General features: G+C 50.4%; 1 protein-coding gene across 2 annotated transcripts; it reads left to right on the top strand.

Moving 5' to 3' along the window:
- Positions 1 to 1,108: 1,108 nt before the first annotated feature.
- On the top strand, positions 1,109 to 12,951 carry CALML4 (calmodulin like 4). Of its 2 annotated transcripts, none has more exons than XM_023510093.1 (5): positions 1,109 to 1,291; positions 1,381 to 1,411; positions 7,216 to 7,356; positions 9,396 to 9,584; positions 9,661 to 10,733. In XM_023510093.1, the coding sequence occupies exons 1-5, from the start codon at positions 1,289 to 1,291 to the stop codon at positions 9,681 to 9,683; spliced, it is 387 nt and encodes a 128-aa protein (XP_023365861.1). In that variant the 5' UTR covers positions 1,109 to 1,288; the 3' UTR covers positions 9,684 to 10,733. The 2 variants fall into 2 exon arrangements, with proteins under 2 accessions (XP_023365861.1, XP_003784506.1); XM_003784458.2 differs by lacking the exon at positions 9,661 to 10,733 and adding an exon at positions 12,646 to 12,951 and having other exon boundaries at positions 1,123 to 1,291.
- Positions 12,952 to 14,050: the final 1,099 nt, after the last annotated feature.

Below are 14,050 nucleotides of genomic sequence, written 5' to 3'. Positions count from 1 at the left end.
CATCTGAGGGCCCTTGAGAAAGTGGGATGAACCTCAGATTCCTAAGCCCACAGACAAGCCAGACCCCAGCTGTGGACAAAAGCCTTGCTCTCTGCAACAGGGGGACTGGATCTCAAGACAAAATGGTAGACTCCAGTGGTGCCCAACAGGGCAGCTCCCAGGCACCCCATTTTGTCTTCATTGCCTTTGTGGGGACAGCAGAGCTGCAGAAACCACTGAGGACACTGGGAGTCTCAGCAGCTTCTGCTACAAGAGGTGGGGGGAGGGGAGGGCTGAGGGTGGGCAGAGGAGGGAGAGAAAGAAAAGGAGCCAGGGGTGGCGCCTGTGGCTCAGTGGGTAGCGCGCCAGCCCCATACACCGAAGGTGGTGGGTTCGAACCTGCTATGGCCAAACTGCAACAACAACAACAAAATAGCCGGGCGTGTGGGGGGCGCCTGTAGTCCCAGCTACTCGGAGAATCGCCTAAGCCCCGGAGTTGGAGGTTGCTGTGAGCTGTGACGCTAGGGCACTCTACTGATAAAGTGAGACTCTGTCTCAAAAAAAAAAAAGAAAGAAAAGGAGCCAGGAAGTCACCTAAGAGGCCTCACCCCCAGAGTCCTGGAAGAGGCTGCGCCCCAACTGCCCTGGCCCCTTAGCTCTCCCAAGGGCCCCACAGTTCAGCCCAGGGAGGAAAGTGAGGCACCGGAGGCTGAGGACTCCCTCCCGGTCACGCAGCAAATCAGCAGGAGTGGCAGGAGTGAATCCAGCCTGACCGTCCCAAGCCTGCGCTCCTTCTGCGGTACCTGCCCAAGGCTGGGGCCCGGGCGCCTGTCACTGAGCTGCTTACTCCTGGATGGCCTGTGACCTGCCTGCAGTGAGACAGGCTGCAAAGTGCTGGACTGCCAGCGGGAAGCCCAGAGACAGGACACCGTGACCCGGGAGCAGCCTCCCCCCTTTCTGAATTTACTGACCCCCTCCCGCATTGCAGGGCTCCCCGGAGGGAACGTGGGCGTTTGTCCCTCAGCTGCAAGGCACTGGCTTCCGGGACGGGAGGACAGAAGCCCCAGTCCCAGGACAGCCCTTCCGCCGCCTGTTTCCTCTCTAGCCACTTGCGCGTAGGGGACAGCCGTGCGGAGGCGGGAATCTGACCCCAGGCGTTGGCCGGGTCTCCACGGCAGCCGAGGGTTTATTATCGGGCCTCCACCCAGCTGGGCGGACTTCGGACCTGCAGCCAAGGAAAGGGAGGAAGTCGACGTGACAGCGCCGTCAGGGAGCAGCCAGCCCAGCCCGGGTGGCAGCGCGGCCCGCGATGGTGAGGGGGGGTCTGTGGTCTCCTGGCCAAGTCTGGGGAGGGGCCGGGAACCGAGCCCTTCCCTGACTGTTTTCCTCTCTCTCCTGCAGGCCAAGTTTCTTTCCCAGGACCAAATTAATGGTAGGTTGGTTTGCTCTTTAATTAGCAACTCACAGCAAAATATGGGTCTCATTAGGCGATTCGCTCTGCTCAGTTTTTTGTTGCTGGGAAGGAAGGCGGCTAGGGGGAGCTGGGCCCACCCACGGGCCAGAGGCGGGCTGCTGCAAGAGGCCGGTGGGACTGAAGGTGGAAATGTTGGTCTCATGTTTGTCGGTGTGGTTTCCAAGCTGGGGTGGTGGGAGAGAGCCCACTAGAGATCCTTCCTGATACTTGGATTTGGGTGGGATGAAGAGAGACCATTAACATTGCAGACAGGGGAGAAGGAGGGGGAAGGGATAGGGAAAAGAGGTGCTCTGCCACCCTTGTACTAGAGCCTTCTACTTGCCTGGCCTCAGTCTCCCCATCTGTAAAATTGGGGTTCAGCTGAAGTGAAGCCAAGTTTTGGCATGTGCATATTCCCTGGATCTCCTCATCTGCTGGTCCCCAGTCAGGCTTCAATTTCACTCAGTGCAGAGCTCTGTTTCCACAAGATCTAGAGGAAAGAGTTGGGTTACAGAGAACTCAGGGGCCCAGACATGGGCCAGGGGAGCCTCGTGGCTGCAGCCCCCGCAACCCCTGGCAAGAGAGACTCAGCAAAGCCCAGCTGAGAGCCTCAGGTGGCACAAGCAGCTGTTTCTTGAGGTTGTTCCCCTGGACCTGTGTCCCAACAGTCGGCCTAACAGTAACACCCCACTCCTGGGTGTCCCATTATCTCCAGGTCTCTGTTACCTTCTCAGTGAGGCCCCACCCCCACCCCCCGCACTAGAGATAAAGTTGCAGGTTCCTTGGCCTCATGGCAGCCTTGTGACCCAGGGCAAGGTCCTGAAAGCTCTAGAAGTGGGCTTGATGTTAACCTGGGCAGGGGTTCCAGAGTTCTGCATATCCAGAGTTTGTCTAGAGGTGGGGAGGAGTTGTGGGCTCCAGGAGGGCACCTCCGCATAGACCCCTTTGAACCCCTTAGCCCACTAGGAGGGCTAGGGACTTTTATTTTTATTTATTATTTTATTTTATTTTATTTTTTTGAGACAGAGTCTCACTTTATTGCCCTTGGTAGAGTGCCGTGGCATTACAGCTCACAGCCACCTCTAGTTCTTGGGTTTAGGCGATTCTCTCGCCTCAGCCTCCAGAGTAGCTGGGACTACAGGTGCCTGCTATAATGCCAGCTATTTTGTTGTTGCAGTTTGGTGGGGGCCAGGTTCGAACCTGCCACCCTCAGTATATGGGGCTGGTGCCCTACCCACTGAGCCACAGGCACTGCCCCTAAACAGGGACTTTTAAAACAGGGTCCAGGACAGGGGCTCCCCTTCCTCTGGTGTAAAGGACTCAGGATTGGAGTCCAGCTCTCAGCCTCAGCACCCCCCCCAACACATAGCTAATTTCGAGTCTCAATGACCCTCCCTCCTAGGGCCTTCAAAACTCCCAGAAGGAAAGAAAGTAATTTCTCTTTGTATTCCAGTGTCTGACACCATGAAAGTGGTCAGCAATGTTTAATGATTGCATAAAACTACATGGGTAGCTTAGTGGAAAGGGAAGAACCGGGGCCTTGGAGTCAGCAGACCTGGGTCCCATCACCTCTGAGCCTCAGTTTTCTCATCTGTGAAGTAGGGATAATGATGCCACCTCACTAGGCTGCTGAGAGAGAAAGAGGGGACAATGTCAGTTATATGCTTGACACTGGGCCAGGCACAGGCCAGGCATCACCCATATGTGTGCTGGAGCTGGCTTGCTTCAGCTATCAAGAGCCACGTTTTTAGCAATTTTATAAGCCATTATCAAATAATATAGTATCAAACAACGTTCCAATCCCTACATCTATACACAAAGTTTAAAAGCCCTATTGCAACCAGTAGTGCTGGACATGTGAAAGAAATCTTAGTTTAATGAATATAATTGGTACCAAACATTGTTGTTTGGCATTGTTAGCCACCCAGATGAGTGGCTCATGTCTATAATGCCAGCATTTGGGGGGAGGATTGAATCCAGGAGTTTGAGACCAGCCTACCAGGCAACATAGCAAGATCTTGTCTCTACAAAAAAATTTTAAAAAACTAGCCAGGCGTGGTAGCATGTACCTATAGCCACAGCTACTCAGGAGGCTGAAATGGGTGGATGGTCTGAGCCTAGGTGTTTGAGGCTGCAGTGAACTGTCACGAGACCACTGTACTCCAGCCCCATTGACAGAACAAGATCCTATCTCTAAAATAAAATAATAAAAAGTAATAAAATAAAATATTGGTACAAGGGTGAGAAATGGTTTAATAGTAGATCACTTATCAAATTTTATGACAATACATTCATTGGAAAAAGAATTGCATTCACTGGTATGCAACTCATTTGTCAAGTCATGGTTGAATCACAGCTCTCAGTTGGCAATGAATGTGAGTTGGCAAAACTCATTTGTGTTAATCAGTTGCCTAGATAGAATTAATAACAAAGAATATTGCATATTGGGGTGGCACTGTGGCTCAAAGGAGTAGGGCGCTGGCCCTATATGCCAGAGGTGGCAGGTTCAAACCTAGCCCTGGTCAGAAACTGCAAAAAAAAAGAAAAAAAAAAGAATATTGCATATTTATTTTATTATTACTTGCAAATTCTGTGGTATACATTGTTTATGTCTGTAAAGTGTGTAATAAACATGTAAATAATGTCATCAGAGCCAGTTAAACCTTCAGCACACAGTGGGTGTCATCCTAGGCCTTAGAAGTGTCTTTCTTTTTTTTTTTTTTTAGAGACAATCTCACTTTGTTGCCCTCAATTAGAGTGCTGTGGCATCACAGCTCACAACAATTTCCAGCTCTTGGGGTTAGGCGATTCTCTTGCCTCAGCCTCCTGAGGACCTGGTTCTACAGGTGCCAGCCACAACTCCTATCTCTTTTTTTTTTTTTTTTTTTTTTGAGACGGAGCCTCAAGCTATCCCCCTGGGTAGAGTGCCATGGCATCACGCTCACAGCAACCTCCAACTCCTGGGCTCAAGCGAGTCTCCTGCCTCCGCCTCCCAAGTAGCTGGGACCACAGGCGCCTGCCACAACACCTGGCCATTTTTTTGGTTGCAGCCATCATTGTTGTTTGGCGGGCCCGGGCTGGGGATTCGAACCCGCCACCTTAGGTGTATGTGGCTGGCGCCTTAGCCGCTTGAGCCACAGGCGCCGAGCCGCCTAGCTCTTTTTTTATTGCACTTTGGCCAGGGCCAGGTTCCAACTTGCGGCACTGAGCCACAGGTTTCACCAGAAGTATCTTTCTTATCTCTGGGCATTTGCATTTTCAAAGGGAAAACCTACAGGGGAATTTTTTTTTTCCTTAGGCAGAGTCTTATTGTGTCGTCCTCAGTAGAGTGCTATAGTGTCATAGCTCACAGCAACCTCAAACTCTTGGGCTTAAGTGATTCTCTTGCCTCAGCCTCCCGAGTAGCTGGGACTACAGGCACTCGACACAATGCCCAGTTGCAGTTGTCATTGTTGTTTGGCAGGCCCGGGCCAGGCTCGAACCCTCCACCTTCAGTGTATGTGGCCAGCACCCTACTCATTGAGCTACTGGCACTGAGCCCTACCAGAGATTTTTAATTCAGTTCATACCATTTAATTCATTCTTCACTGAAGTGTGTGAGTCCTTTCTTTGTGCAAGCCCTATTCTAGGTTTTAGCCATAACAGCAGTGAATAGACAAAATCCCTCCCCTGCCTTCACAGGGGTCATAGTCGAGGCAGGGGAGGATGACACAGGAAAGCAGTGAAGTACTCACAGCAGAACTCCATGGCTAAGCTGGGAGCAGGGAGAGCAGAAGAGGGAGAGGGGAGAAGAGTGGCTGAAAGGTGGGGAGTCAGCCAGGAGCCAGAGCTGGTTCACCAGGTATACTCTGTTGGCTCTGGTTTTCCAGGTCATCAAAATGTAGATTTGTCAAGGTCAGAGGACATAAGGGTTTGTTGAGAGGGAGGCTTGTCTATGAACCCTGGCCCTGCTGATGTCAGGGGCACTGGCTCCCAGGTATAGTTGCAGGGCATGGGGCGGGGGGCAGTGTGCACCCCTCCTGTTTGCCCATGGGCAAATCCAAACACAAAGTGGGGGTGGCTGAGAGGGCCACACCAGGAGGGGCTAGGCTTAAACTCTGTATGTGGGGCAAGCTTTCTTTTGTGCCCTTGATGGGAGATGATAGCACTGTCCCCTCTGGCACTGGGCCCTCTTATAGGCAATTAGTTTTTGTAGGAATCAAGGCTGAGGTCTTAGGCTAGGTTCTGGCCCTGACTGCTCTGCTCCCCTCTGGCTCCTGCTCTTTAGAAGCACAGGCTCTGGAAAGATCTGAAAGGGCAAGTGGGTAAGTGGGGTCCCCTTTCAACCTCTTCACAAAGTTGTCTCTCAACCTCACCTGCTGGTCTACCTTCAGTGACCCCAGATCCGGGTTGGGGGGTTGAGAGGCTTCCTTCTGCACCCCCTCCCAATCCACACACTGGAAGGAACTGAGGGCAGTGTGGCCTGGTGGACACAGCTCCGCTTCAGAGCCAGGCTGCCCAGAGCTGATGCTCAGCCACTCCACTGCATGATGGGGATAGTATCAGTGCTACTTCCAAGGTCCCACAGGCATGGGGTCGAGTGCTCAGCAATGTCAAATGTGATGGTTGTTCTTGTATCAGCTAAGGAGTCACTGGTCCAGGCCTCTGAGGACCCACTGGGTGGTGTGAGAAGCAGGAGAACCAATACCTGCGCCCCAGGTGGGCAGGGCCAATGAGGGCTATTCAGTCTCCCCCGCAGGGCTCAGTTACCTCACCTGATGGCTGCTCCACTCCAGGCCTGAATCAGACTCAGTCACTGGGGCCTAGGGATCTTTGCCAAGCTCCCAGCTGGTTTTCCTGTTCCTCCAAGGGCTGGGGCCCAGTGGGACAGCTGTGCTGGGCTGTGAGACAGTGGCTTTAGAGGAGCCTGAGCCCCAGCAGACATTTCACCTCCACCAAGTGGCACAGGAGAAAGGGCTTCAGACCCTGGGAGAACTTCCCCACAGGACCTCTTAGAGCAGTGGTTCTCAACCTTCCTAATGCCGTGACCCTTTAATACAGTTCCTCATGTTGTGGTGACCCTCAACCATAAAATTATTTTTGTTGCTACTAATTTTGCTACTGTTACGAATCCTAATATAAATATGATATGCAGGATGTATTTAGGCGACCCCTGTGAAAGGGTTGTTCAACCCGCAACGGGGTTTAACCACAGGTTGAGAACTGCTGTCTTAGACTCTTTAAGAACAGGCCTAGGACTTCATTCAGCAGCTGGAGGCTGGGGGCAGGGGCAGTGAACTCATATAAGTGCCCCTGTTGTAATCATGATCATAATACATCACCACATGTGAGAGCCTGTCTCTGCCAGGCCTTCGTGGAAGGGGCCCTCACAGCAATCCAGAGGCATTTTTATCCCTGTTTCTCAGAGAAATTGTATTTGCAAAGGTCCCCTGGGAGTCTGGATGCCCTGCTGTGGGCTCCTGGGGAGGAAGGGCAGAGGGGAAGAGAAAGGAGAAGGGAGGAGGCAGGAGGAGAGGAAGCAGAGCCAAGGAAAATACTGGGCACTCAATTAAATGTGCAAAAGCTTGGGACATACTTGTACAACAAATGTACTCACTGTTTATCTGAATTCAGTTTACCTTGCAGTTCTGTATTTTCATTCACTGTATCTGACAACCAGGGTAGGGGGCGGGGTTGAAGAGAGGAGCTGGGCAGGGGAAAGCGAGGTGGAGGACAGGACAGGGAGGGCCACAGTGTGGACAGTGACAGAATGTTACTGACGCTCCCTTTTGGGCTGTGCACAGAGTATAAGGAATGCTTCTCCCTGTACGACAAGCAGCAGAGGGGGAAGATAAAAGCCACTGACCTCATGGTGACCATGAGGTGCCTGGGGGCCAGCCCAACGCCAGGGGAGGTGCAGCGGCATCTGCAGACCCATGGGATAGGTGAGTGAGCCAGGGGCTTGGGGAGGGCCCCAGCAGGTGGGTGCAGAGAGCAGAGGTGTGGAAAGCTCAGAGTTGGAGGGACAGGTGGCAGCGAGTCATCTGCAGGACGGGCAGGTGCTCCGTGCATCACTCAGCTTCCTTGAATCCTCATGGAACCAGGTGACACCCCATTTCACATGGGACCTCAGGAACCAGGCATTCCAACAACTTTATCACAAACTGTCACAGTGCTGACAGTGATCCCAGTGTTGTTTTTATAGAAAAATTTCCCTTTGTTGGCGGCACCTGCAGCTCAGTGGGTAGGGCACCGGCCATATACACCGAGGCTGGCGGGTTTGAACCTGGCCCAGGGCAGCTAAAATGACAACTGCAACAAAACAACAACAAAAAAATAGATGCGTGTTGTGGCAGGGGCCCAGCTACGTGGGAGGCTGAGGCAAGAGAATTGCTTAAGCCGGAGAGTTTGAGGTTGCTGTGGGCTGTGACCCCATGGCATTCTACCCAGGGTGACAGCTTGAGACTGTCTCAAAAAAGAAAAAAAGAAAAATTTCCCTTTGTTGTGTATGTGCCAAGTGCTTGGCTCAGACACTTCCTATGAAGAGGGTACTCTCCTAATCCCATTTTACAAGCAAAGGTCGAGGTCCATGGCCATTAAGTAACTCACCAAAGTACATGAGCCAATGGTAGATTCAGGATTGGAACCTATTTCTTCTGATTTCAAAGACTGAAAAATGATGCAATACTGCTGGAAAAAAAGACTGGAAGAAAACCCACCCAAAATGTTTACCATGTGGTTCTCTCTGGGGATGAGATTATGGGTGATCTTCATTCCCTTGATTGCTGTGTTCTGTATTTTCAACAATGAGACCATCTAGGACTTTTATAATTAGAAGCAGACTTTTATGTTCTGGGTTTTTTGTTTTTGAGAGTCTCACTTTGTTGCTTTTGGTAGAGTGCTATGGCATCACAGCTCACAGCAACTTCCAACTCTTGGGCTTAAATGATTCTCTTGCCTCAGTCTCCCAAGTAGCTGGGACTATAGGCACCCACCACAGCTATTTTTTGTTGCAGATGTCATTGTTGTTTTAGCTGGCCTGGGCTAGGTTCGAACCCGCCAACCTTGGTGTATGTGGCTGGTGTTATGGGCGGCGAGCCAGGTGTTTTTTTTTTTTAAAGGAAAAAAGTGGTAAGAGAGGCTGAGGTGGCTATTTGCACTGGGGGCTGGACACTACTGGCCCAGAGGAGGGGGTGGCCTGGGAAAAGCACTTGTCCTAAAGTCCACAGGCCACTTCTCAGTCCTGGCCCTCAGCAGTCTCACCTCTCAGATGGGTCACCAGCACCTGCAAGATGACTGCAGCAGCCTTGGACACTCATGCTGGGCCCAGCCTGAACTCTGAAGGCTGGCACCTGGTGACAGAGTGCTCAGGGGTCTGATACTTGAGATCCCCCATTTTTAGTTCCAAAGGGAAAGTGGTTTCCTTGTTTCTGTGTCCTCTAAACAGGAGGTTGTGGTCAGGGGAAGTTCTGGTTTCCTGCAGTTGTAGCTGGCCAGGGTACGCCCAGAGGACGGTTAGGGTGGAAGATGTGGTCAGTGCCCAGGCTGGGACTGGAGCTTGAGGCCAGGTGAGGTCACACATCTGTCCTGGTGTTGGCAGCCAAGGGGGATGGACATGTAAACCTGTTTCCCTCCAGGGCAGGCCAAGAGGGACACACTGGAAAAGAGGTGCAGCCTGCCATGGTCCTGCTCTGCTCCGTAATGTGACTGCACACCCTGACCTTCTGTCTCCTCAGCAGGCTAAGTGGGGTGATAACCACAGTCACTGAGAATGTCACTGAAATTAGCAACATCCAGTCCAGTGAGTGGCCTGTAGTGGAAACTCAGCAGGAAGGGCTGTGTCTTTACCATGGACCACTGCCCTGTCCTGGTGGTCCCTGAATTAGGTGCCCTTGATCCAGCACTGCAGGTTGGACAAGGGGATAGTGGCTTCCCCTTATAGCCATTTCCCCCTGCTCACTCTGGTGTTTGGGGGGTTTCCTAGACAGAAATGGAGAGCTGGATTTCTCCACTTTTCTGACCATTATGCACATGCAAATAAAGCAAGAGGACCCAAAGAAAGAAATTCTCCTGGCCATGTTAATGGCAGACAAGGAGAAGAAAGGTTACATCATGGCATCTGAGCTGCGGTCAAAACTCATGAGACTGGGAGAGAAGCTCACGCACAAGGAAGGTAACAGCCTGGGGCCTGTCTTCCACTGGGGGCAGGGAGGTGGGGGAGGACACCGATGCCCAACTGATGTTCCCAGGAATGTGCAAGACCCTCAGTTGATGCAGGCTCAGAAGACTGGGTGCAGATATCCTGCTAGGTGAGCATTGGACTAGAGCCTGGGGAGCAATGGGAGTCCTGGAGGCAGGAGGGGCAACATCGACCAGGTTAAGGGACAGCTTGGGGCAAGTTAGCAAGGCACCTACTTGGCCCTTCCCCTGTGTTGAAGCTCTCACTGTGAGTCACTTACTGTGTCTGACATCCCCAGAGCAGATGCCCTACCTACTGAGCAAACAGGTAAGGAGAGTTGGGAGGCACCTGCAGGCAGGTTTGCTAGACATAACTCCTGCCCCAACTCAAGGCACTTTCCTCTCACCACAGTATCTGATGTTGCTGAGGTTAAGCATTTCCAAATTTGCTCCTTTTCCTGCCAAATTAGTCAGCTCTAAGAGCTTTTCCAGAAGGGGGTGCCATGAGGGCCTTTGCAGGGACAGCTGGAGAAGCACTCCTGGTCACTAACCCCACGAGGGGCCCTTGCCTCACACCTTCCAGCAGCCCCGTATGCCTTCACAACTTTCCTGGGAATGCCCCTTCTATGTTGGAAAGGGGACCTCAATGCTGGCCTTTGCTGAGTTCTTCCAGCACACTGGGCCTGCCGAGCCCATCACAGTGGCCAGCCCCACTCTGCCCTCAAAGGCCATGTCCCCAACCCATGGAGAGCCTGAAGTTTCTAGTTAGGGTGCCCTCCTTCCCTGAGGTTGGGACATGAGTGCTGGGCTTGGCCACAGTAGGAAAAAGGCTTCAGTAAGTACTGGCCATCAGCTTCTGCTTATATCACGGCAAACCACTGGAGGGGTTTTGAGGTTATGGTTTAAATTAGGTTTGAATCTTGTATCTCTCTCTTTCCAGGGGACCTCAGATGAGTTTCTTAACCTCTCACCCCCCTCCTCAGTTTCTTCTCTGGAAATGATGTCTCAGTAGGCAATTCCTCAGGTCCCTCCAAAAGCCATTCTACAAAGGAGTCTGCTCAGATTTTTATCTGCTGTCACAAAGGCACAGCAGAGCATTTAAAAATAGCGCTACAGCAGGCAGAGTCAGCTTCCGCTGCTTTTTTCAGGCTTGCTCCTGTCAGGTTCTTGCCTCTTATTGTGGCTGTATTCATGTTAGCAGGGGAAGACACTAGCTGTCCTTTCCTTTTAGGCTCTGAGGACAATGTTGGGTCCCTCAGGTACCAGGTGGAGTGTTAGCTAAGAGGGAGCAGAGCCTTAATTCTACGATTAGTAATTCCTGTCTCAAGCAACACCATGGCCCCCAACTTACCTACATTGCTCATTTGTTTAACCAGCAAAGGAACATTCAAAGAAACTGGTGTATTCTAGGCTCTGTACCTGTAGCTCAAGCAGCTAAGTTGCCAGCCACATACACCAGCGCTGGTGGGTTCGAATCCAGCCTGGGCCTGCCATATAGCAATGACAACTACAACCAAAAAAATGGCTGGGCATTGTGGTGGGCACCTGTATTCCCAGCTGCTTGGGAGGCTGAGGCAAGAGAATCGCTTGAGCCCAAGAGTTGGAGGTTGCTGTGAGCTGTGATGCCATGGCACTATACCCAGGACGACAGCTTGAGGTTCTGCCTTAAAAAAAGAGAAAAGAAACAAAACTGGTGTATTCTAGATAAGCAAGGAGACCACTTTCCCTCCTGTGTGCTGTGTGCAGATAGGTAGATGATAACAAAGTAGGAATCCTTTACCCTGGATGACTGAAAGACAATTTCCAGTTTTATCAAGAACCATCTTTGCAGTAGCTACAGAAGGCCACCCAGGAGGCCTCCCTTCCACAGCCTGACTTTAGCACTCTAAAGTGAGACACACTGGACAACAGGTTCTGCCCAGAAGGTGGGCTCAGGCCTGTGAAGTGCTGCCTCTCTCCTCTCCCGGACAGGAAGAGGCTGCAGCAGCTGGCATGGCACTCATGTTGGGCTTGGTCCCTGGGACAGTTTTAACCAGCTGGCTTATAGCAGAGGCATCTCCATGAAATGGGATGAATTCTAGTCTTCCCAGCATTCCCCAAATACTCAATACTATCAGCTGAGGCACAGAGCATAGTAATTATACTTTTGAGGATGGTTGAGTAGAAAATTGTAGGATATTTTGTAACTACTGAGCATTACATGTAGAGAGGGTCTAGGCTGGGAACTGACACACAGGGCAGGGAGAAAGTTTTTGCAGGAGGGTGAGGATAATCCAAAGAGCCAAAGGTAGTTTGGTCTCAAGAAACCACTGTGGAGAATATAAGCCAAAATGCTTCTTCTTGCCAGTGCTTGGGACAAGCTAGTATTTTGTCTCAGGAATCTAGAACCAGAAGAAACAAGCAAGTGAAATGGTTTTTCTTTCTTTCTTTTTTTTTTTTTTTTAGCAATGTAGAACAACAATGGCAGTTTTGTATGCTTGGAGCTTTCAACACAGTTGGATTTATTATAATTTCTCTCATAAAACCCCCACTCCCAAAACACACTTTTTAAAGGAGGTAATGGTAGCAGACACCACTTGTCACTAAGTCCTCTCTCCAGTGTGGGGGCAGGGCAGGGAGGAATGCCAATTTGGAAGAGAGAGCAGGCATATGAGGGGCAGGCCAACGCCTGGACTGGTGCAGCCCAGGATGGAGCTGCCAACCAAGGATGTCTGTTCTGCTGGGAGGTGGGGGTGGGGTTGCAAAAGGGAAAAAGCCCAAGCCAAAGGTTTCTAGAACTAGAAATGTAGGTACAGGGTCAGATATTTTCTTTAAAATAAATAACAAAGTTTTAACAAAAAGCAGTATATCTCCCTACTTCCTGCCCTTGCAGAAAACCTGATTAGCTCAAAATTGAATCAGTGGTCTCCAGAGGGTAGGTGGTAGGTTGTCCCTTTTCTGTTAAATTGTTTACTTCCTAGTTTTTGAGAATATGGGAACCCTCGATCCCCAAATAACTTGCTGTTTTATAATCCAACATTAACGCTAAACTGAAAAATTGATGTGATTTATTGCAGTGGATGATCTTTTTAGGGAAGCAGATATCGAACCGAATGGCAAAGTGAAGTATGATGAATTTATCCACAAGATCACTCTTCCTACGGAGGACTACTGAATGAGGAGGCTACAAGAGAGCTTCCTCTGGGCCTGAAAACTTGGACTGATTAATTTTTTAAGAGAAAAGTATTCTTTTCACTCTAGGGAGATGGCAAACAACAGCAGCGAGATGACATTACCCAACTATAGCAGAGGATAATTAGCAATAATAAATGATTTCACCCATGGTATTAGCATCTCTTTTAATAAAAGATTTGTATTTATTTATTTTTATTTTATTTTATTTTTTTTTTGAGACAGAGCCTCAGAGCTATCCCCCTGGGTAGAGTGCTATGGCATTACAGCTCACAGCAACCTCCAACTCCTGGGCTCAAGCGAGTCTCCTGCCTTAGCCTCCCAAGTAGCTGGGACTACAGATGCCCGCCACAGCACCCAGCTATTTTTTGGTTGCAGCTGTCATTTTTGTTTGGCGGGCCCGGGCTGGATTCGAACTTGCCACCTTAGGTGTTTGTGGCTGGCACCTTAGCTACTTGAGCCACAGGCACCCAGCCAGATTTGTGTTTATTTTAATAACTGCCATTAGTCCAGTCCTTTCCAACAGGGAAGAGTCTGTGGTTTGGAGCCCAGGTGAGTTCTAGTCCTAGATCTGCTACTTTCCAGCTGTGTGTCTTTGTGTAAATCATTTCACACCCCCAGCCCCTCACAAAGCTTCAGAATCCTCAAGGAAGCTGGATTCCTACTTCCTACCTCATAGAGCCTGTTGAGCAAGGGCTGAGATTATGACTTGAAAATGCCTATGTGAACTGTAGAGCTTTATGAAAGCATGAGTTACCAGGGTAGTGCTTGTCCTAAAAAGGACAACCTACGAAAGGACCATATTCTGTATTTAGGTGCTAGAACCATCTTCCATGTTTCCAAGATAAAGCCAGTGCTAGCTCAGAAGTAGCAACAAGGAGATAAAACAAACACTTATGGCCACATTTCTTGCAGCACCACAGGCCCACTTAAAATTCTCACTTCAATCTCGACAGACAGTGACCTAGCTCAGGGTATCTGTTCATAAACAGAGTGAAAACACACATGCTAACATAAAGCAGCATCAGCTGAGCAGTGGGAAGAGCGACCTCACTTTATACTCCACACCAAAGGAAACTAGAGGATGTGGGCCTATGTGTTCATTGAGGCCTTACAGAGGTTGAGAAGGCCCTTTTCAATTTATTTGTCAGAATTCTGAGCTGTCCCTGGGTTCTTATCAGGTAGGATGCTCCTCCAGGATGGTCTGCTCAGACTGATCATGGCTGTTTCCCCAGGACTAAGGGAGAAAATAAGGACATAACAGGGTATGGCCAGGGTACAAGAGTTCTG

This window comes from Otolemur garnettii, unplaced genomic scaffold (assembly GCF_000181295.1).
Source record: "Otolemur garnettii isolate 467f Iridium unplaced genomic scaffold, OtoGar3 scaffold00011, whole genome shotgun sequence".
NCBI classification, from domain to species: Eukaryota; Metazoa; Chordata; class Mammalia; order Primates; family Galagidae; genus Otolemur; species Otolemur garnettii.
This window is presented reverse-complemented; position numbering and strand designations above follow the sequence as displayed.